This window comes from Microtus oregoni, unplaced genomic scaffold, assembly GCF_018167655.1.
Source record: "Microtus oregoni isolate MIOR12 unplaced genomic scaffold, Mior012 000024F_ref0000369, whole genome shotgun sequence".
Classification (NCBI taxonomy): Eukaryota; Metazoa; Chordata; class Mammalia; order Rodentia; family Cricetidae; genus Microtus; species Microtus oregoni.
This window is the reverse complement of record NW_024543083.1, coordinates 24,867,987-24,890,798: the sequence shown is the minus strand read 5'-3', so window position 1 is coordinate 24,890,798 and position 22,812 is coordinate 24,867,987. Positions and strand designations below refer to the sequence as shown.

Here is a 22,812-nt window from a genome sequence, read left to right as displayed (position 1 = left end):
ACATTTGACTGCTGAGTGGACCTAAGCTAGGTGAGAATTCACCACTCCAAGCACACATCTTTGCAGAAAGAAATGTACACAGCCCACTCTGAGACTGCGCACTCTGGAGCAAGTCTTTGTTGTTGTTTTGTTGGGGTTTTTTGGTTTTTGTTTTTCGAGACGGGGCTTTCTGTAGCTTTGGAGCCTGTCCTAGACCTGGCTCTTATAGACCAGGCTGGCCTCGAACTCACAGAGATCCATCTGCCTGCCTCTGCCTCCCGAGTGCTGGGATTAAAGGTGTGCGCCACCACCGCCCGGCTCGCAAACTTAGTCTTTTCCCCCTGTGCTGTTTTACTATTTATGCCTTTCATGAACTGTTGCCGGACTTTTAAAGCCTTCCTGAAGCTTATAGGCACAGATAGCATTTGGCTTTCTGTCAAATTTCCTCCTAGCAACTCCTATTGGTGCAAATCTTGCCACATTTGCCTTTGAGTAAGGCCAGATGACCTTTTTGTCTGCTTCTCTATTCTCTTATCACAGGGAATACAACAAAACCACTTATTCCCAAACTAGTCCTGTAGTGGTATGAATGAGAATGGACTATATATATATATATATATATATATATATATATATATATATATTTGGTAGAGTTTTTTTTAAATTTTTTTATTTATTACATCTCCAATGTTCTGCCTGCCGGTATGCCTACAGGCCAGAAGAGGGCACCAGTTCTTATTACAGATGGTTATGAGTCACTATGTGGTTGTTGGGAATTGAACTCAGGGCCTCTGGAAGAGCAGTCAGTGCTCTTAACCCCTGAGCCATCCCTCCAGCCCTGAATACCTGTTCTTGAGAGGTAGAATCGCTTGGGAAGGATTTAGAGGTGTGGCCTCGTTGGAGGAGGTATGCCACTGGAGAAGGACTCTTTCTTCCATTCCCTGTATGTTCTCCGTCTGCCTTCTGTTTATGGGTTGATAGGTGAGCTCTCAGCTCCCGCTGCCACACCTTTGCTCTGCCAGCATAGACTCCAGCCTTCTGGAACTCTAAGCCCAATTAAGCTCTTTCTTTTATAAGTTGCCTTTAGTCCTGGTGTTTTACACAGCCATGAAAAAGTAACTAAGGAAAGTCCCAAGAGGCTCTGCTGAACTATTTTCTTAGTTCTTCTGTGAACAGAATCCTGTCAGGCCCATTGAACTGGGCATCAAAGATTGCTCGTCTCATGTCTATTATTCCATTATGCCTGTACTTCCTTTTCATCTTCCAGTCCCCAGTACTCACGGGGACTTTAGCTAGCAATAACCCCATGTCCTTAACGATTCAGCAGAGACTGAGTTCCTCGTATTGGCTCAGATGATGCACTTTGTATCAAGAGGGATGTGTAGTTTTGCTACTTAACTCCTGTGCTTCTGTGATGCTCACACTGCTTCCATCTGCCTGCACGTCTACAGGCTCACAGGCCAGATGTGAATGTTCTCTACCTCAGAAGCCTTTCCCAGTCCAAGCAGTTCAGTGGTAGAGCCCTGACCAGCGTAGTTTCCTGCCCTAGTCCTTTAGCAAAGCCCTCATCTGTATACTGCATTGCGATTGTCTTGGCTTCCATATTAAGAAGACCTGAGGGCTACCTTCTGTCACTTCTGTCCCATGCCTTCCTTCTTCGCTATCCAATTCTTCCCTCGGGCTCCATGTTTTTGGGTCCCAGCTGGAACTCTCTATTCTCTTTCCACCTTTGCTCCCCACCCTCACCCAGCTGTAGGGAGCAGCAAGCAGGCACCTCTATCTCATCCTCTCTTTTCCATCCACCATTGTATTTGGTAAATGAGAGAATAACGGGGCGGGGGGGGGTAAGGGGGGGTGCTACCCTGTGGTTTAATGTCCCTCTGGCCTGGTGCCAGAGGATAACAAACAACCTCCACTACCCATGAAACCCTGCTGGGTTATACCTGGTCTTCCTTTGTGTTACAAACATCTTTTGTTGTCCTATGTGACTCTTGACTGGGAGTTTCCCATGGATACAAAGCCTATGCAAAACTTGACTTACAGGAAACGGGGGAAAACCGTGGTACCTCATGAATCAGCAGGTATTCGCACCTGGCCTTGTATTGTCAGAAGCTTCTATCAGTTTGTTTTGAGTTATGGAAATCTATTAGCTAAAGTGTAAATACAGGAAAAAATAAAGATGCCAAAAGGCGAAGGGAAAGCTTCAGTTCACTGGGACTGAGCCTGTGGCAGCCACAGAGGCTAGGTCCATTCTCTTGGTGTCTCTGAGACTTCATTTCACGGACCTGCCCGAACCCACTAACCAGCGCCCCATTACATGTGACACTATCCATATGTCCCCTTTGGTACATCCCTTATACGAGCACATCTCCCCTGACAGCCATTTTGTCCTCAGTACCAAGTCCTTTTATTTTTTTTTAATATTTATTTATATATTATGTATACAATATTCTGTCTGTGTGCATGCCTGCAGGTCAGAAATGGGCACCAGACCCCATTACAGATGGTTGTGAGCATCATGTGGTTGCTGGGAATTGAACTCAGGACCTTTGGAAGAGCAGGCAATGTTCTTAACTTCTGAGCCATCTCTCCAGCCCTCAACAAGTCCTTTTATGCCCTGCAGCTGTCACATCAACAGTCACAGTTTCTCATCAGCAATCCCATATTTGATACTTCCAGGGACTGCAATGTATTCTCTTGTCATTCAATCACTTTCAGGGCATCCTCAAACACGTGGTGAACTTCACTCACTGTGGGATCTGTTTGGGTGGAAGCTTCACCTCAGCCCCTGGCATCCATATATTCAAAGAGTCTGGAATGTTTGGATGCTCCATCCTAAGACCCCTCCCCTGGGAGTTGCCTCAGTCCAGACTCCACCTTCAAGAAAGCCTGCCAAAAGGTGACCCCTCCCCAGAGATGCTCAAGACCACTCCCACAGGCTATTTGCCTCCCAGAGAACAAACACGTGGTTCTCTGGTCTTCCTTCCCAGTCTCCTCTCTTGGGAGCTGGAAGGCCACCCAGGAGCACTGGTATCCTTTAAACCTGGGCTTTTTTTAAAAATTCGTTTTGATTTGGTCTGATTTGGATTATTACATCGGCGGAGAGATATATCGGTCTGCAGAAACTTTTCAGGATCCTCTTCATGATACTCCACTTCAATATGGCTTAGTCCTTTTCAGTTGAATGTCTTGCTATCAATAGCAGGGCTCTTGTCACTACTATCATAGCAAGAAAGCATGCCAATATATTCTACATGGGAAGGATGGCCTTATTAGAATATCTCTCACAGGGCTGGAGAGATGGCTCAGTGGTTGAGAGCACTGGCTATTCTTCCAGAGGTCTTGAGTTCAATTCCCAGCACCCACATGGTGGCTCACAGCCATCTGTAATGAGATCTGGCGCCCTCTTTTGGTCTGTAGGCATACATGCAGAGAGAACACTGTATACATAATAAATAAATCTTAAAAAAAAAAAAAAGAATAGGGGGCTGGAGAGATGGCTCAGCAGTTAAGAGCACTGACTGCTCTTCCAGAGGTCCTGAGTTCAATTCCCAGCAACCACATGGTGGCTGACAACCACCTATAATGAGATCTGGTGCCCTCTTCTGGCCTACAGGCAGGATACTGTATAAATAAACAAATAAATCTTTAAAAAAAAAGACTATCTCTCGCAAACACTCTAATCAGTCACATACTTTGCTACCATAACAAGGGCCGTGTGATAACTCCCCCAACTTTATCTTTACTTATGTCATATTATATATTTTGGTGTAGCTGATGGTGTCTCAGTTTGCTTTCTCTTGATGTGAGAAATCCTTATTGTTAAGTTGGGAGCGTATGATAAAAACAACTTGAAGAAGCATTTATTTGGTTTGCACTTCCATACCACAGTCCATGGCTGCTGGAAATCAAGGGAGGAACTCAAGCAGGGCCCTGGAGGCAGAAACTGATGCCCAGGCCCCAGAGGGGTGCTGCTCCCTGGCTGGCTCTTCACGGGGCACTCTGCTTGCTTTCTTATTGAACCCGGGACCACCAGCTCAGGAATATCACTGCCCATGGTGGACGGGGTTCTCAGCCCTCCCACGTCAATCATCAATCCAGAAAATTCACTGCAGACTTTCCCACAGGGCAATCTGAAGGAGGCATCTTCTCAAGTGAAGTTCTTCCCAGACGAATTCAGTTTCTGCCAAGTTGACAAAAAAAAAAAAAAATCAATAAATAACTAGGACAGATGGCTGTTCTACAGAGTGAGTTCCAGGACGGCCAGGGCTGCACAGAGAAACCCTGTCTTGAAAAAAAAAAAAAGAAAAGAAAAGAAAAAGAAAGAAATATTTTACTATTAAGTAGTGGGAATTCTTTTTTTTTAATATTTATTTATTTATTATGTATACAATAATCTGTCTGTACGTCTGCAGGCCAGAAGAGGGCACCAGACCTCATTATAGATGGTTGTGAGCCACCATGTGGTTGCCGGGAATTGAACTCAGGACCTTTGGAAGAGCAGGCAATACTCTTAACCACTGAGCCATCTCTCCAGCCCCCAAGTAGTAGGAATTCTAAGTCTTCCCATACATTCTTAGTTTTAAAAACAGTATTATTGTGTGCGTGTGCGTGTATGTATGTGTGTGTGTGTGTGTGTGTGTTGTCATCCAGGTCCCACAGCACCACTTTGTGGACTCAGTGCTCGCCATCCGCTCATCAAACTGATGCTATCAGGTGTTTGTACCTGCTGAGCCATATTGTAGTAATAAGGGCGGCGGGGCTGCGTTCCCAGCACCCCGGCCGCCTGCACGGCTAGCTTATGCCCAAAATAACAACACACAAGCTGTATTCATTTAAACACTGCTTGGCCCTTTAGCCCTTACAGGCTAATTCTGTTATCCCGATCAACCCATCTCTAATAATCGGTGAGCATCGGTCTTACCGGGAAAGGTTCAGCATGTCTAACCTGGCGGCTTGCTTCATGGCGTGTGTCTGCCCAAGAGCGGGGCATGGCGTCTCTCTCAGGCGTCTGCTCCCGAGAGGAGAGCTGTGGAGTCTAAGCTCACTTCCTCTTCCTCCCAGCGTTCTGTTCTGTTTACCCCTCCCACCTATCTTCTAACCAATAAAATGGGCCAAGACAGTTCCTTTATTAGCCAATGACCTTCCTCCATCACCATATTGCCTCCAATCTCTCCTTAAATCTTTCTGTTCACCTTCTCCTCCCTCCCATCTCTTCACCCCCATCCTGGCTTCGGTCTTCCCATTCCCAGCACCCACCTTTTCTTTCCCATGTGGGCTGCTATTCCCATCCTCTCCTATGGCCTTTCTCCCTCTCTCCCAGGAGCTCTTTCTAGCTTCCTGGTCTCTACAGACACTTCAAATTAAACAAACAAATGTAAACATGAAAACCTGGGCTCGGCATATGAAAGAGGACATTTGGAGCCTGGCTTTCCGGGCCTGAGTTACCTTGGCATAGTTTCATAGCTGCACCTACTTTCCTGTGGATCATTCCTTTAGCCCATCTGTGCTGTCCTGTTTCCTAGCTACTGTAAATAGAGCAGCAGTGATTACGGATGTGTAAGTGACTTTGTAGTAGGATACAGACCCCTTTGGGTACATGTCCAGAGTGGTTCTTTTAGCTTTGTGAGAAATGTCCACACTCTAGTGTCTGCACCAATTTACACACCCGACAGTGGAAAACGGTCCCCCTCTCCCACAGCCACACCAGCTTTTGTTAAAACACCTTTCAACAACTCTGCATGTCTAGGAAGATTCTTTGTTTCTTCTGCTTTGCTGAGAACTTGAATCGTAAAGATATTGTTAGCGACCAGGTGTTCTCCCAGCCTGCCTTCAGCCACTCAGGGTCAGAAATCATATCTTCATCTGCTGCCAAATGCCACACTGATACCCTTTGAAAGGTCCCCACTATCACAGACCACTCAAGCTGTCTGTCTGTCTCTCCCTGTCTCTTGCTGTCTCTCTCTTGAACCTGCTCCAAGATGGACTTTTACTCCCTGCCCCCAATAAATATCTTGTATGAGATCTGTTGTGTGGTGTGATCTCTGTGGCTCAGATCTGCCAAGGTACTCTTCCACATAAACCTTAATTATTACTTATTTTATGTGTTATGGGTGGGTTTTTGTTTGTTGTTGTTGTTTTTTTTTTTTTTTGGTTTTTTGAGACAGGGTTTCTCTGTGGCTTTGGAGCCTGTCCTGGAACTAGCTCTGTAGACCAGGCTGGTCTCGAACTCACAGAGATCCGCCTACCTCTGCCTCCCGAGTGCTGGGATTAAAGGCGTGCGCCACCATCGCCCGGCTGTTTGTTGTTTTGGTTTGGTTTTGGTTTCTTGGAGACAGGGTTTCTCTGTTTAACAGCCCTCGGTGTCCTGGAACTCACTTTGTAGATCAGGCTGGCCGTGAATTCATAAAGAGCCACCTGCCTCTGCCTTATAAGTGCTGGAATAAAAGACATGAGCCACCACTGCCCAACTTTTATAAGAATATATATAATATATATTATAAAAATATGAATATATAAATAATATATCTATAATACACACATATATATGGATGTTTTGTCTGCATGTACATCTATCTGCACATCAGAAGAAGTCAATTGATACCATTAGACTACAGTTATAGATGGTTGTGAGCCATCATGTGGGTGCTGGGAATTGAACTCAGAACCTTTGAATCAGCTGTGTTATGGGTGTTCTGCTTGCATGCATGTTTGCATACCATGAATATGTATGGACCTGGGGAGGCCAGAATAGGGGATGGAACCCCTGAAACTGGAATTGCTGATGCTTGTGAGCTGCCATGCTGAGAATCATACTTAGATCCTCTGGGAAAATATTAATGAATAAATAGTAATAAAAATAGCATTAAAGGATATCGGTAGTGTAGATGAAAAATTAGTTTCAACTCTTTTTATATTTGATTTTCTTATTCTTATCTAATTGCCCTAAAAGACTTACTATTAACATGTTCAGAGGTAATAACTCATGATATGTACTATATAACAAGTGTTATTAGTTTATTAGTAAAAGCAGTTTTCCTCCATATTGAGAACTATAATGAAGTGTTTTGTTTGTTTGGTTTCTGGTTTTTTTTTTTTTTGGTTTTTCGAGACAGGGTTTCTCTATGGTTTTGGAGCCTGTCCTGGAACTAGCTATGTAGACCAGGCCGGTCTCGAACTCACAGAGATCCGCCTGCCTCTGCCTCCCGAGTGCTGGGATTAAAGGCGTGCGCCACCACCGCCCGGCTTGGTTTCTGTTTTTTTGAAACAGGGTTTCTCCATGTAGCCCTGGCTGTCCTGGAGCTTCCTCTGTAGACCGGGCTGGACTTGAACTTACAGAGATCTGCCAGACTCTCTGCTCTTTATTCTTTTTCTTTTCCCCCTCCAGTTTTGGGGGTTGAAATGAGGACTTTACATACACATCACTTTTTTTATTACATGTGTGTGCACACACACACATATGCACACATGCACAAAGAACGTTCTGTGGTAGTCAGAGGACGCCTGCTGTAGCTAGTTCTTCTCTTCTTCCACCCTGTGGGTCCTGTATCTGAGGGAGCAGAAAAGCAAGCGCTGAGATGGCTGCTCCATGGCTGAGGGAACAACAAGACATCCAGGGGCTTCGGGAAGAGTCTGGAGCAGAGAGGCTAGAGGGGACAGAGGGCATCTGAGGCGAGAAGGGCCGGGATGCTAGCTAGTGTGGGGCTTTGAAATGTATAATGGGCACTTGGGACTGAAGGAGCCTGGAGGCCAGCAGGAACTTTGATATGCTGATAGCTGCCACAGGTATAACCAATGAAGAGCCATGTCCCTCTGCCAGAGGCAAGAGAGATGACTCCTTTTGGTAGCATCCTGTTTCATAAGGTTCTGAGGGATGTTGGATTTAATCTAACCATCAGAAATTCTGCTTGGTTTCAGTTCAAGTTCAGCTTGAATGGAGTCTAGACTCAATTTTGGGCCAAGTTAGTAGGCCTGCCCCTTTGTAGGGAAACGGGGTACCCTTTGGACCTGTCAGGTCTCAAGAATGAAACTCACATTGTTGGGTTTAGGATTAAATTCCTTTACACACTGACTCCTCTCACTGGCCTTTTAGTGTTCTTTGTAGGGAAAAAAGACTACACAAAGAGACCCTTGGTTCCCTAGGTTACACTGCCCTGCCCCAAGAAATTCGGGTTTAAGTGGAATGGCCGAAGAGGGATCATTTGGCCATTAGGGGGCACCATACAGGCATGATTTCTCAAATTTTAAACGTAAGGAAAAAGAAGGCCACTTCTTAGGAAAAAAAAAAAAACAAAAAACAAAAACTACATTGGATATACAATGTTCCAAATATATTAGGACTACTTTAACCCTAATATTTTGCTTCCAAAATTACTAATAGTTTAGCCTTTTACCTTTTGAACACATATATTTTTCTCTTATTTCTAGCCTTCATTTCTGCTATTAGTGATATTTTTTTGTTTCTTGTTCTCTTTTTCTTTCTTTCCTTCCTTCCTCCTTCCTTCTTCCTCCCTCCTCCTTTATTTCTTTTTCCTTCCTTCCTTCCTTCCTTCCTTCTTTCCTTTCTCCTCCCCCTCTTCTCCCCCCTCCCCACTTCTCTCTTTCTGGCAGAATCTCACTATGTAGCCTAGGCTGGTGTGAACATGAAGACCAAACAGGCCTTGAACTCCTGGGGATCCTCTTGCTCTCCCTTCCAGTGCTAGGCTCCCCAGCACACTTGGTTGCCTCACTTTTAAGTGGGTGATCGTTTACAGAGGCTCTGTCATGTCCTAAGTGAACAAAATAACTGTCACTCTGGGCCATTCTTTTTTTTTTTTTTTTTTTGCCATTCTTTATTGTAGCTATCGTCCCATCCTTTTCTCCCTGTGACATTGTCAGAACTTGTGTATTTACTCTGGCAGCCTACACAAGCCTGCGCTAATTATCGTCTTGTTCTTGCTAGCGTGTGGCGCAGTCACCTAACCCACCATTTCTTTCAGGCTGCGTATGATCCCGGCTTGTCTAATTGCTTAGCTGTGCTGGCCTCTTCTCTCTGAAAGCATGTAGTCTTTCCGCCTCCCAGGGCTTGGCTCCCCGGAGATCTGTTCTCGTCCCTTAGCTCTCTTCTCAAGAACCAGTATCTACAAGGCCATATGCCATGTAACCTTTTGGTGAAAATTTCAAACTCTTCAATGAAATTATTTTATGTGCAGACTAAATAATTGCACACAAGCTGGCAATACCCTCCCTTTTTCTCTCTCTTTTTTTTTTTTTTTTTTTTTTTTTTTTTTTTGGTTTTTCGAGACAGGGTTTCTCTGTGGCTTTGGAGCCTGTCCTGGAACTAGCTCTTGTAGACCAGGATGGTCTCTTTTATTAATTTCGTAGTCTATAAGTTCTGACTCCTTTATTGGTTCCACAAACTACAAAGCACTTTATAGTACAAGGGTTCGTGCAATGGAGTGGAACATGGGCCGAAAGGTAAGAGTGTCATTGGCTTTGGTAACTGATCAAATACATCATTAGTTCTTTTTGTTGTTGTTGTTGTTTGTTTTGTTTTGTTTTGTTTTTCGAGACAGGGTTTCTCTGTGGCTTTTGGAGCCTGTCCTGGAACTCGCTCTGTAGACCAGGCTGGCCTTGAACTCACAGAGATTCACCTGCCTCTGCCTCCCGAGTGCTGGGATTAAAGACGTGAGTCACCACTGCCCGGCACATCATTGGCTTTTTAGAGATTTACTTTTACTACTTTAAATTATTTGTATGTGTGTGTGGGTACATGCATGTGGCTATAGGTGCCCCTGGAGGCTGGAGGCATCAGATCCCACCCCCCCCACCCCCAAGCTGAAGTTAGAGACGGTTGTGAGCTGCCCAGCAGAGATACTAGGACCTAAACTCAGGTCCTTTGGAAGAATATATGCTCTGAACCACAGAGCTATCTCTCCAACCCATTACAGTCTGTACTATCACATTGTATTTGTTTCATCAGAACATAAAAGGCAATTGCCTCAATCTTGTGTGTGTGCGGGTGCGCGCGCCGATATGCAGGTGCACGTGTCTCTGTAGCACACAGACACAGGAGGACACTGGGTAGCCTGTTTACCATTCTTCACCCTAGTTCCTTGAGAGAGGGTGCTTCACTGACCCCGGGGGCTAGGCTGAGGCCAGCATGACCAGCAATCCCTGCCCCCTGCCCGTTTCCCCTCACCAATACCGGGGTCACGACCAACATTTTAAGTGGGTTCTGGAGATTTGAACTGAGGCCCTCAAGCTTGTGCAGCAAGTATTCTTAGTCCGCTGAGCCATCTTCCTAGTCCAAACTGCCTTAATCTTAACTTAAAAATAACACACTAGACAGCAATTTTTTAAAACTAATTAACCTTCTTAGAAAATTGTGGTAAACCGGGTAGTGAAGCACGACTTTTAATCCCAGCACTGGGGAGGCAGAGGCAGACGGATCTCCGGGAGTTCAAGGCCGGCCTGATCTACAAAGCTAGTTCCAGGACGGCCAGAGTTGTTACAAGAGAAACCCTGTCTCAAAAAACCAAAATAAATAAATAAAATAAATAAATTTTAAAAAAGAAAGAAAGTTGTGTTAGGTCGCCTAATTATAAACTTTTCTCCGAGTTAAAAATCTCACAGGGATGGCGAAAACCTTCGGGAGTTGAATGTCCTGCGAGGTTCCATGGGGCCCGGTGTGGGTACTGGACAAACCGTGTGACGTAGCAGCGGGGAAACAGAAGGGCATGCAAAGCGCCGCACTAAACCCACCGGTTTGTGACAAGACAGGGCACGCTCTCAGGCCATCCTTTGTTCCCTCTGTGAAAGTGTCCCCTCTTTCTTGCCAGGAAAGCAAAACAATCTCCACCACGGAAGGGAGAGACGAGTGCGGACAAGTCTGCCTTAGGAGTCTCACGTTTCACGTGTTTTATTTATCTTTCAGTTATTTACCAGGGCAGTAGTCCAGATGCAAATCCTGGGCTTTTCTTTTAGGTAGGGCTGTGGCTTAGAACCGCAGGGGCCTCTGTGCCAGCAGACCGTGCCACTGAGAAAAATAGGAGATCCCATTGGGCAGAAAACAAAATCACGGTGGGGGTGACAGGAAACAGTCAGACGTGCATGCTGTAGAAAGCCTAGGTGGGATGCCCAGGAGGAAGACAGGAACATCTGAGTGTTCATCAAGGTGTGGAAAGCCTCAAGCGCCCCTAGACATTCTCTTTAAGGGTCCTCCACTAGAGAAATATTCCTAAATATATAAAAATAGGCAAGCATGTGATGGTCATTTAAACCTCATATAAGAAAAACTAAAACCAACCTGGATAACCAAGAAATGGAAAGTAATCGGTACTGTTTTTCAAACGATGGGGTTTTATTTGGCCATCATAAAAAATGCAAATGAATATGTACATTGGCAATCCAATTATTGTCAACGAAAGAAAGTACAGTTGTGAAAGGTGGCTCAGAAAGACCACAGTAGCATAAGTACGGAATTTACTTCATTTTTTTGTTTAAGGTTCTCATGTAGCCCAGGTTTGCCTCAAACTCCCTTTTATTTCTATTTATTCTGCCCTAATCAATGTCATTTTTAGAATCAAAATAATTTTTCATTTATACCAGGATAAGAGTTTAAAATTTTTTTCTAGATTTATTTATATTACTTTGTGTGTGTGAATGTTTTGCCTGCAAGTATGTACCCTACATACATATAAGATCCTCTACAACTGAAGTTACAGCGTTTGTGAGCAGCTGTGTGGGAACAAACTCAGGCCCTCTGCAAGAGCAGTAAGTGCTCTTGACTGCTGAGCCATTGCCCGGCACAGAAAAATAGACTTTTTTTTTTTTTTTTTTTTTTGTTTTCTTAGACAGGGTTTGGGTTTCTCTATGTTACAGTCTTATCTGTCCTGGAACTAGCTTTTGTAGACCAGGGTGGCCTCAAACTCACAGAAATCCTCCTGCCTCTGCCTCCTGAGTGCTGGGATTAAAGGCCTGGCTTGGAAAATAGACTTTTATTAGGAACTGAAGACCTTGTGTATTAGCCGATGTTTGATCAGAGGCACAATCTACTGTGATTTCAGCTGCTGCTGGCTTTTTCTCAGCACACTTAAGAATCCACCTTTGCTTCTCTTTGCCTCAGATGCAAGGCATTTTTGAGCCTAGGAGACAGACGTTATTGGTGAAAGCGCAGCCCAGTGGCAGGAGGGACCCCAGTAGTTTTGGAGATGCCAGCAGCAGGGCACAACCACCAAGGACAGCAGCAGCGGTGGCGTGGAGCCTTCCGAAGCCTTGAGGATAGTTGTATCCTGAGGAGGGCAGGGCCAGAGAAACGGGCCACGCCCCTTGGAGGAGCCAGATTTTCAGTGAATCCTAGACATTGGATGTTGAGTTATTTACACTGCTGGAGTTTGGTTTTGCTTGGCTCAGGCTATGACTGTGCCCTGGTTCCTCCTCTTGAAGTGGGAAGATATTTAACTTAATCTCAATTTTTTTTTTTTTTTTACAGAAGCCCACAGCTCTAAAACTTTGGGTTTTAAAAGAGATTGGATATTTTAAAGAGACTGAAGTTTTGTTTTCTATTTTATTTTTATTATTTTTATGTGCACTGGTGTTTTGTCTGCATGTGTGTCTGTGTGAGGGTGTCAGATTCCTCGGAAGATGGGTGGTGGTGGCGCACGCCTTTAATCCCAGCACTCGGGAGGCAGAGGTAGGCGGATCTCTGTGGGTTCGAGGCCAGCCTGGTCTACAAGAGCTAGTTCCAGGACAGGCTCCAAAGCTACAGAGAAACCCTGTCTCGAAAAACAAAGCAAAAAAAAAAAAAACCAACAAAACCAAAACCAACAGATTCCTTGGAACTGGAGCTACAGACGGTGGTGAGCTGCCATGTGGATGCTGGGAATTGAACCTGGGTGCCCCAGGAGAGCAGCCAGTGCTCTTAACCACTGAACCATCTCTCCAGCCTGAGACTGAAGTTTTAATATGTTTGAATTTGTAAGGACTGTGACTTTTAAAGATATTTATAATTTATATTGTGATACTGATATTCACATGTCATTTGTGGGATACATGAGAAAAGAAAGGTTCTAATTGAAAAGTGAGATGCTGAGCTGGTCCTGATGGTGCATGCCTATAATTTCAGCATCGGGAGGCAGAGGTAGGCAGATTTCTGTGAGTTTGATGCCAGCCTGGTCTACAAATTGAGTTGCAGGACAGTCAAAGCTGCTATACAGAGAAACCCTGTCTCCAAGAAAAGAAAAAAAGAAAAGAAAAGAGAAGCAATGTGTTTGTGTGTCAGCTGACAAGGCTCAGCTGTGCTGGACAGTTTTATGTCAGCTTGACCCAAGCTAGAGTCATCTGATAGGAGGGAACCTCACCTAAGAAAATGCTCCCATAAGATCAGCCCGTGGGCAAGCCTGTAGGGCATTTTCTTAATTAGTTATTAATAGGGGAGGGCCTAGCCCATTGTGAGTGGTTCCATTCCTGAGCTGGTGGCCCTGGGTTCTATAAGAAAGCAGACTGCACACGTCACGAGGAACAAGACATGAGTAGCAAGCCAGTGAGCAGCGCCCCTCCATGGCCTCTGCGTCAGATCCTGCCTCCAGGTTCCTGCCCTGCTTGAGTTCCTGCCCTGACTTCGCTCTATGATGAACTGCAGTGTGGAGGTGGAAGCTGAACACACTCTTTCCCTTCAGTCATGGTGTTTCATAGGAGAAGACGAAATCCTAAGGCACAGGGTCTCACTGTGTAGCCTTGGCTGGCCTGGAGTTGCTATATAGACCAGGCTGCCCTTGAACTCAAAGATCCACCTGTCTCTGCTGAGAGTGCTGGGCATGGCCATTTCTGGTCCAAATTTGTCCATTTCTATGAAAGTTTAAAAGCAGCATTATGTATCATTTGTGTCTGTATGCATGCATGGAGGTCAGAGAACAATCTGGGCTGTCAGTCCAAGCCTTTCACCTTTTTCGAGCCCCTCTTGTGTTCACCTCCCATTTTGTCCGAGGAGTACCAGGATTACAGATGGGGCTTGCTGGCTTTACATGGGTTCTGGGGATCCAAACCCAGGGCCTCGCTAGTGTTTCAGCCACTGAGCCAGCTCCCCAGCCCGTCTATGTAGATTTTAGTAGTCCTATGTGACACTGCCTGGAACCTTCCCTCTTGACTAAATGAGGTTTTTTTTTTTTTAAGTATAATTTTTTTTTGAGACAGGGTTTTTTTTTAAAGTATTTATTTGTTTGTTTGTTTATTTATTATGTATACAATATTCTGTCTGTATGCCTGAAGGCCAGAAGAGGGCGCCAGACCTCATTACAGATGGTTGTGAGCCACCATGTGGTTGCTGGGAATTGAACTCAGGACCTTTGGAAGAGCAGGCAATGCTCTTAAACACTGAGCCATCTCTCCAGCCCCTAAATGAGTTTTTATAGGAAACTCTTGAACAGCCAACTCCTAAGTATAGACTGTTCTCTAGACTCCCCCTTCTTTTTTTCCTCTCCAGGGCCTTTTGGTAGTTTAAATATTTTATAAAGCTTTTTTTATTTGGCCAAGGGTTGATTCCATAGGATCTACTTCGCAATTACTAGAACTTTCAAAGTTTGTTTGTTTATTTATTTATTTTTGAGGCAGGGTCTTAATCTGGGTTATGGGGATTCTCCCTGCAAGGGTTAGGACTGTGTGCAATTAGATGTCAGCAAGCAGTTTAACTAAACTGCTGAAGAAGTTACCAAGTACAATCAATTTACTGATGATAATACGTATTGCTGCCGAGCCTTTGGAATGAGAATATTAATCTGCACCTGAAATTCCTATCTAGAGGGTTCAAAATGTCATCATATGAGATACTAACATTTGGATGTAGTAGGAATTTTGGTTACATACAATTTATTCAAACTTGAATTGGACTCGGGACATATTAAGATCCATGAATTTTTCATTTACATCTTTCACATAGTGCTGAAATGCATACGAGGGAGAAAAGGAAGCTTGGTTCTGTCTATTCTGAGGTCTACCCCTTTCCTGAACCTCACTTCACTCCCCATTTACTCTGTCTTTAGTTCTGTACTTACCGCCAGCGGACTTTTATTTATACTTACACCCATAAGCTTTTTCCCGGTGAGCTCTGCATCCCTATAGATACTTTAAACGTCTCCTGGACGTGGATCAAAACCTTGAATTGAAACTCACACACATTCTCACATGTGGTGACTTTTTCCCCCTTCTCAGTGATTCTATCAAGACTCAGTTGGACACGTAGATTTTTTAATTTATTCTGCCTTATGTATATGGCTGCTTCCTTTGGTGATTCCAGGACTCAAAAGACTCAATAGTTAGTATACATGGCTGGCATTTATTAAAGCGACAGTTACGGAGCTGGGCTGGAGAGACGGCTTGGGAGGACAAGGGCTTGTTTTGCAAGCATGGGGACTTGAGTTTGAATCCTGGAATCCATAGAAAAGCCAGGCATGGTTGCTTCCATCCGTAACATCAGAGCAGGGTGGGACTGAAGGTGGTGGGTGGACACAGGCAGAGCCCTGGAGTCCACGGGCCAACAAACCTAGCTGGATTGGTGAGCTCCAGGCTCAGTGAGAGACCCTGCTTCAAAACACAAGGTGGGAAAACACATTCATGCACACAGTTACCGAGCAGAAACACCAGGAAAAAATATATCAATGGAGATCAGAGAGAGCCAACATAGACTTTATGATGTCCTTTGTCTGAAGCTAGACAGGAGCCCCCCTCCCTCCCTCCTTTTCTTCCTCCCTCCCTCTCAACAAGCTATAGATCTGTGAACACCACTGGGCCACAGCTCCCTTGAGTCTTTTGCAGGGAGCTGCTTTCATGCATTTTCACTACGCAATAAGCGATAACTAAATTACTAATAATCGGAACCTCAGTAATAAAGCCATAATAAATCATAAGTTGAGATTGATGTTTGTGTGAAACAATTTGGCGAGCCAATATGGAGTGGGCCATTTCTCTCTCTCTTATATAATAGTTTTATATATATATTATTAATTATTATCATTAATAATATTCAGAATACTACAGTTTTTTTTCCCACAGGGTCTTTTTTTTTCCCTCGGGGCTGGCTGAGGGTCAAAGGTGGCTCTCTTGGGGACATGCCAAGAGGAAACAACCAGGTCTGTTCAGCCTTGCTTCTCACTACCAATCCTTGCTTCCTATGGGGAATAATATAAAGCTAACGACGTCTGGCACATAGAAGGCAGCCTGCAGACCGCTTGCTGTCTGTTTCCTCTAGCGCCCCTTCTCAGCTCAATGTTCTAGCCTCCAGTTTCTCTGAGTCTTCCTCACAGACAGGTTGCGTACAGGAAATAGTTTATGCTATTTGGAAGAGAACCCCAGAGATGGATAGAACTGGCTGTAAAAACTGCAGGCCTTATCAGTTTTGTATAATTTAATTTCTTTATGTTTTACCTGCAAATTTGCTTTGATGCCTAGATTTTCTATTTTCTCTATCTTTGCTGCTACCTTTGGCTCAACTTAAAACCCTTGAGTTGACATCTTCTCTCTGCTTTTAACTCCAATCACCAAAGCAACGGATGTCACCGCCTGCAAAGGTCCTCAAGTTGCTCTCCTTCCCGCCTGACCTGATAATCTCTCCTTTCTTGCTTCCCCCTTCCCTCCAAGGACGACAGCAGAGTTGGCATCCTCAGCCTTTCCACAATACTGAAAATCACCTCTTACATTCCGAAGTGTCAGAATCACTCAAATCATTTTTATTATGCTCCTGTGTCGCTCCCTGCCGTCCCCCTCCACCGTGCTGGCTAGTTTTATGTCACTATGACACAAGCTGGAGTCATCTGAGAGAGGCATTATTAAGAAAAAGCCTCTAAAAGATCCGGCTGTAGGCAAGCCTGTAGGTCCTTTCCTTGATTAGTGATCGATGTGGGAGGGCCCAGCTCATGTGGGTGGGGCTTGTGGTCCTGCGTTCTCTAAGAAGGCAGGCTGAACAAGACAGTAGCAGCACTCCATAGCAGCACTCCTGCATGGCTCTGCATCAGCTCCTGCCCCAGGTTCCTGCAGTGTTCGAGTGCTTGTCAGTTTCCTTCAGTGATGAACTGTGATTAGCCAACTAAATTTTTTCTTTATTTTTTTTTTTTTACAATGTTGAGGACTGGACCCAGAATCTTAAGTATGCTAGGCAAGCACTCCATTCCTGAGCCACATCCCAGCCAGTCAGTGTCTACCAGTATCTATTTTCTTAGAAAAATAATTTATATTTCAAATTGAAAAAGATGTTCTGTGGGAAACTCAATTTCTTGGAGTTCTGAGTTGTGTAACAAGTAAACGCTGCTTCCTGTGTCCCTTTGCTTTATGACATTTGGAGCTTCTACCTGCCCCTGTCCTTTCCCAGTCACCTTCTTATGATGTCATGCAGTGTCTTGTTTCCTTTCCCAGTCGCCTTCTTATGACATCATGCAATGTCACTTCCCTGTCTATTTCCTTTCCCAGTTGCCTTCTTATGATGTCATGCAGTGTCATCCCCCTATTTCCTTCCCCAGTCACCATTTTATGACACCATACAGTGTCATCTCCCTGTGTGTTTCCTTCCCCAGTTGTCTTATGACATCATTCAGGGTCTTCTCCCTGTCCCCTTCCCCAGCTGCCTTCCTCCGAGTCTTCTTGATTAGATATGCCTGCCAAATTTCATTCCTATAACAAGAGCTCAGTGTACGACTTCAGGAAGAAGTTCTCTGGGGGCAGCTCTATTTCCTAGGTCCCCTCTGAGATGGTAGGTAGCTACAGAAAGCGTAAAGATGTAGCTTCCACCTTAATAGCTACTTAAAGACACGTGACCCACAAAAAGAATAAACCTTTTCAGGTTTTAACTCGAAACCCTGAAAAGAGAGCCCACAAATATTAAACAAGATCTTAACCACAAGTTTGGAATTACACCGAGTCAAAGATTACCTAAAACCTCTCTCAAACTGCTAAAAAAAATGTAGATTTGAAAGAATTTGCCTCCCACATATGCAATTGTAGATTTTTGTCCCTGGATATTGGTACTAAAGCAGAAAGTCCAAATAAATATATTAGTATCAGGGAAATGTTCTGGTATAAGCAGTGGGGATGGGAAGTGTTATCTCCTATTGACCACACTACTTAGGACCCACTGCACGAGAGGCACAGCATCCAGGGGAACGGCCGCCAACAGTGCTGGGCCTGCATGTGATCCAAGTCTATAGTCCTCTATAGAGCGCGGCTGCTTCAGACTTGGTTTGGGGGCTAAAATGAGGTTTGTCTTGCAATGAATGACCTGGCTTTATCAGATGCACATCAAAGAACTGTTTAGACACTGTGTGGCAAGACCGTAGGCAGTGACCATGGTATGGGTGACATCCTACTAAGAGTGTTTTATGTGACTTCTGTAAAATGTAAGAGTGGAGACATGTTTTCAGGAAAATATGGAAATTTTACAAATGATTCCTTGCAGAGATACTCATGTTTCTCAGGCTAAAGACACAGTGCCGAGGACTGAGTTCAGTTCCTAACACCCATATCGGGTGGCTCACAAGTTTGTGTAACTCCAGCTGCAGGGAACCTGATATCCTCTTCTGGACCCTGCAGGCATTGCACCCACATAACCCATACATAGACACACACATATGTACATAACTGAAAATAAATCTTTATTTACTTATTTATTTATTTTGGTTTTTCGAGACAGGGTTTCTCTGTGGCTTTGGAGGCTTTCCTGGAACTAGCTCTTGTAGACCAGGCTGGCCACTAACTCACAGAGATCCTCCTGCCTCTGCCTCCCAAGTGCTGGGATTAAAGGCGTGCACCACCACTACCTGGCTTAAAAAAATGATTCTTACCAGGCAGTAGTGACGCACACTTTTAATCTCAGCACTCAGAAGGCAGAGGCAGGCAGATCTCTGTGAGTTCAAGTCCAACCTAGTCTACAAGAGCTAGTTCCAGGAAGTTAGGGCTGTTACACAGAGAAACCGATCTGTTTTGAAAAACTAAAAACCAAACCCAAACAAACAAACTAACAAACAAAAAACAAAGTTGATTCTCAGTTGTGGTCTTATAAAATCTGTTTTTATAAAACCAGTCCTTTAAAATGGCTGGCTAGGGCTGGCGAGATGGCTCAGCGGCTAAGAGCACTGACTGCTCTTCCAGAGGTCCTGAGTTCAATTCCCAGCAACCACGTGGTGGCTCACAACCACCTATAATGAGATCAGGTGCCCTCTTCTGCCCTAGAGGCAGGATACTGTATAAATAAATAAATAATTAAAAATAAAATAAAATGACTGGCTAAGAAGGTGCAGTGGGTAAGGAGCTCGTGCGAGCATCAGGACCTGAGTCTGGGTCCCGGAAACTCATATCAAAGGTGGACTGCAGTAGCACACGCCTATCATCTGAGAACTCCTACAGCAAGATAAAAGGTGGAGGAGAAGCTTCCAGAAGCCCTGGGGCCAGCTAGCCAGCACACACAGCCAGGAACAATAGGGCCTGTATCAAACAACGTAAACAAAAAGCAAAAATGCTGGCATCTTAGGTTGTCCTTTGACCCCCACACATAAACATGCACTCTCACAAGAATACCCACACATACACACTTGGATTTAAAACATTATTTGACAGCCCGGTGATGGTGGCACACGCCTTTAATCCCGAGCCGAAGCAGGTGGGTCTCTGTGAGTTCAAGGCCAGACTGGTCAACAGAGCCAGTACTGGGACGGAATCCAAAACTACAGAATGAAACCCTATCTTGAAAAACAAAAACAAACAAACAAACAAAATTATTTGATAAAATAAAGCTTAAGGGCTGGAGAGATGGCTCAGTGGTTAAGAGCATTGCCTGTTCTTCCAAAGGTCCTGAGTTCAATTCCCAGCAACCACATGGTGGCTTACAACCATCTGTAAAGAGGTCTGGCGCCCTCTTCTGGCCTTCAGGCATACACACAGAGAGAGAATATTGTATACATAATAAATAAATAAATATTAAAAAAAATTAAAAAAAAAAATAAAGCTTAAACATAATTTCCCAGAAGCCTTTCCTACATATGTTGTATAAGTGACATATACTACTTTCAGGTACAGAAGTTGTTGGGAAATGTCTGTTTATGGAAATAAGTGTTTAATAAGCAGTTTAAAAAATCCTTTTCCTGTGAAAGATATTATTCACCAAAATCTGGATTAATCATGTCAAAAGCAGTCAATGTGACAATAGCTCCAACAAGTAATTCATACCAGCCAGGCGGCGCAGGCCTTTAATCCCAGCACTCGGGAGACAGTGGTGGGTGGGCGGTGTCTGTGAGTTTGAGGCCAGCCTGGTCTACAAGAGCAAGTTCCAGGACAGGCCCCAAAGCAACCCTGTCTCAAAAAAAACAAAACAACAACAACAAAAAAGAATTGATTAAAATTCCCTCTTTAGGTTCTAGAGATTGAGATAGGCCCTCACACACCACTGAGAGTGCACTCCACCTGCGGCCCAATTAGAATAACTTAAAAAGAACAAAAGACTCTAGCTCAGAGCACCTGGCCAATGGTATTAGTTTCGTTTTGTTTGTTTGTTTGTTTGTTTTTTAATTTGCTTGTATGTTTTTGTTTTTCAAGACAGGGTTTTACTGTTTAGCTCTAGCTGTCCTGGAACTAGCTCTTGTAGACCAGGCTGTCCTAGAACTCACAGAGATCCACCTGCCTCTGCCTCCCAGGTGCTGGGATTAAAGGCGTGCGCCACCACCGCCTGGCTTATTAGTTTCATTTTTAAAAGACAAATTTCCAGTTAGGGCTGAAGGCTCTTGAAAATAAGTCTAAGTAATTTTGACTGGTATTTAGACAGGTATTTTCAGTTTAGTGATAGTTTGAAGAGAAAATCGCCCTTTTTGGGTGATTCTGTTAAATTTGCTAGAAGACTTCACAGAAAAAAAAATTCCTAAAATCCCAAGTCCTTAATTTTCTTTCTATTGGTATTTTTCTTTCCAATAATGATTTTCAGCCAGAAAGTCAGATGAAGTTTTGTTTCAGTCTTTTGGTGTATACTTCCTTTATGTACTGCTCTGGGACGCTGGGCGGGTTTACTGTTCTCTGTCCCATCGTCACCTGTACAACATGTCTGGAGGCGACGTGTGTATGAGCACAGGTGTGCACCTGCCAAGGCAAGCTCGTAGGGGTCAGTGGACAGTTCTCAGGGGTCAACTTTCTCTTCTACTTTGTGGGATCTGGAGAGGGAACTCGGGTCCCTGTCAGGGCTTCAAACGCCTCACTTGGCTGAGCCATGGCATCAGTTCACGTAGGCAGTTTTGTAGGGCGATCTTCAAACTCTCCTACTTGACTCCAGGACAGGCACGGTAACTCTGGCAGCTCCTAAGTGAGGCTGCCTGTTAGGTGCACTCTTCTCCACTGAAGAACCAGTGATCCAGAACAAAGGAAGGATGGAAGTGCACTGCAGGCACACCTAACTCAGGGATCATTGCAGAAGAAGGGCCGAAAGACTGCAAGAACCAGAGGACCAGGCTTTGGCTGTGAGGTCAAGTCTCCTAAGAATGTCAAAAGATGCCCCCAGAAGCCGGGCGGTGGTGGCGCACGCCTTTAATCCCAGCACTTGGGAGGCAGAGGCAGGCGGATCTCTGTGAGTTCGAGACCAGCCTGGTCTACAAGAGCTAGTTCCAGGACAGGCTCCAAAACCACAGAGAAACCCTATCTCGAAAAAACCAAAAAAAAAAAAAAAAAAAAAGATGCCCCCACTAAGTCTCACCAACAAGACTGCCTAAAATGTGAGCTAAACAAGGACGACACCAATAGACATGCACAGTGGACAGGGGAAGCCCATGTGGCCTCAAACCTATACAACAAACTATAGGTAACTAAGCAATGCTGGAGCGAGAAAGCTGCTCCAGGAGGGCATACCAATTGCCTATCTAACACCAAGTGGTCAGCCCTGAAAACATACATACATTTTGCAGACTGAACAGTTTGTATTTACGTATTTAGAAATATGTGTGTCTGTACGTATTGTATATAACAACAAAGAATGATAAGAGGTCGTGAATTTGGAAGAGAGCAAGGGGGTTATATGGGGTTGGAGGGAGGAAAGGAAAGGGGGAAATGTGATTATAACAAACAATAAAAGAAATAATTGATGGCATAAGAACAGACAGGAGGACCAATGGAACCAAATAGAAGACCCGGATATCAATTTACACATCTTCGAACACCCGATCTTTGATAAAGAAGCAAAAAATGTCAAATGGAAAAAAGAAAGCATATTTAACAAGTGGTGCTTGGCATAACTGGATATCAACACGTAGAAGAATAAAAATAGACCCATATCTATCACCATGCATAAAACTCAAGTCCAAATGGATCAAAGACCTCAACATAAAGTCAGCCACACTGAACCTTATAGAAGTAAAAGTGGGAAGTACACTTGAACTCATTGGCACAGGGAACCACTTCCTAAATATAACCCCAGCAGCACAGACACTGAGAAAAACAATAAATGGGACCTCCTGAAACTGAAAAGCTTCTGTAAAGCAAAGGACACTGTCAACAAGACAAAACAATAGCCTACAGAATGGGAAGAGATTTTCATTAACCCCACATCAGACAGAGGTTTGATCTCCAAAATATACAAAGAACTCAAGAAACTGAACACCAAAAGATCACATAATCCAAAAATGCAGTACAGACCTAAACAGAGAACTCTCAACAGAGGAATCTAAAATGGCTGAAAGACACTTAAGGAAATGTTCAATATCCTTAGTCATCAAAGAAATGCAAATCAAAACAACTCTGAGATTCCATCTTACACCTATAAGAATGGCCAAAGTCAAAAACACTGATGACAACTTATGCTGGAGAGGTTGTGGGGAAAAAGGAACACTTCTGCATTGCTGG

The 22,812-nt window shown here is 44.2% G+C and overlaps 1 protein-coding gene across 1 annotated transcript in view; it reads right to left on the bottom strand.

Annotated features, from left to right (window-relative positions):
- Window positions 1-3,835: 3,835 nt before the first annotated feature.
- The window catches only part of LOC121462324 (collagen alpha-2(I) chain-like), a 26,997-nt gene continuing 8,020 nt past the window's right edge, over window positions 3,836-22,812 (bottom strand). Inside the window, exon 2 of the mRNA XM_041673852.1 lies at window positions 3,836-4,162. Coding sequence (XP_041529786.1) covers window positions 4,086-4,162 — 77 coding nt within the window. The 3' untranslated portion in view covers window positions 3,836-4,085. The remainder of the gene's footprint in view (window positions 4,163-22,812) is intronic.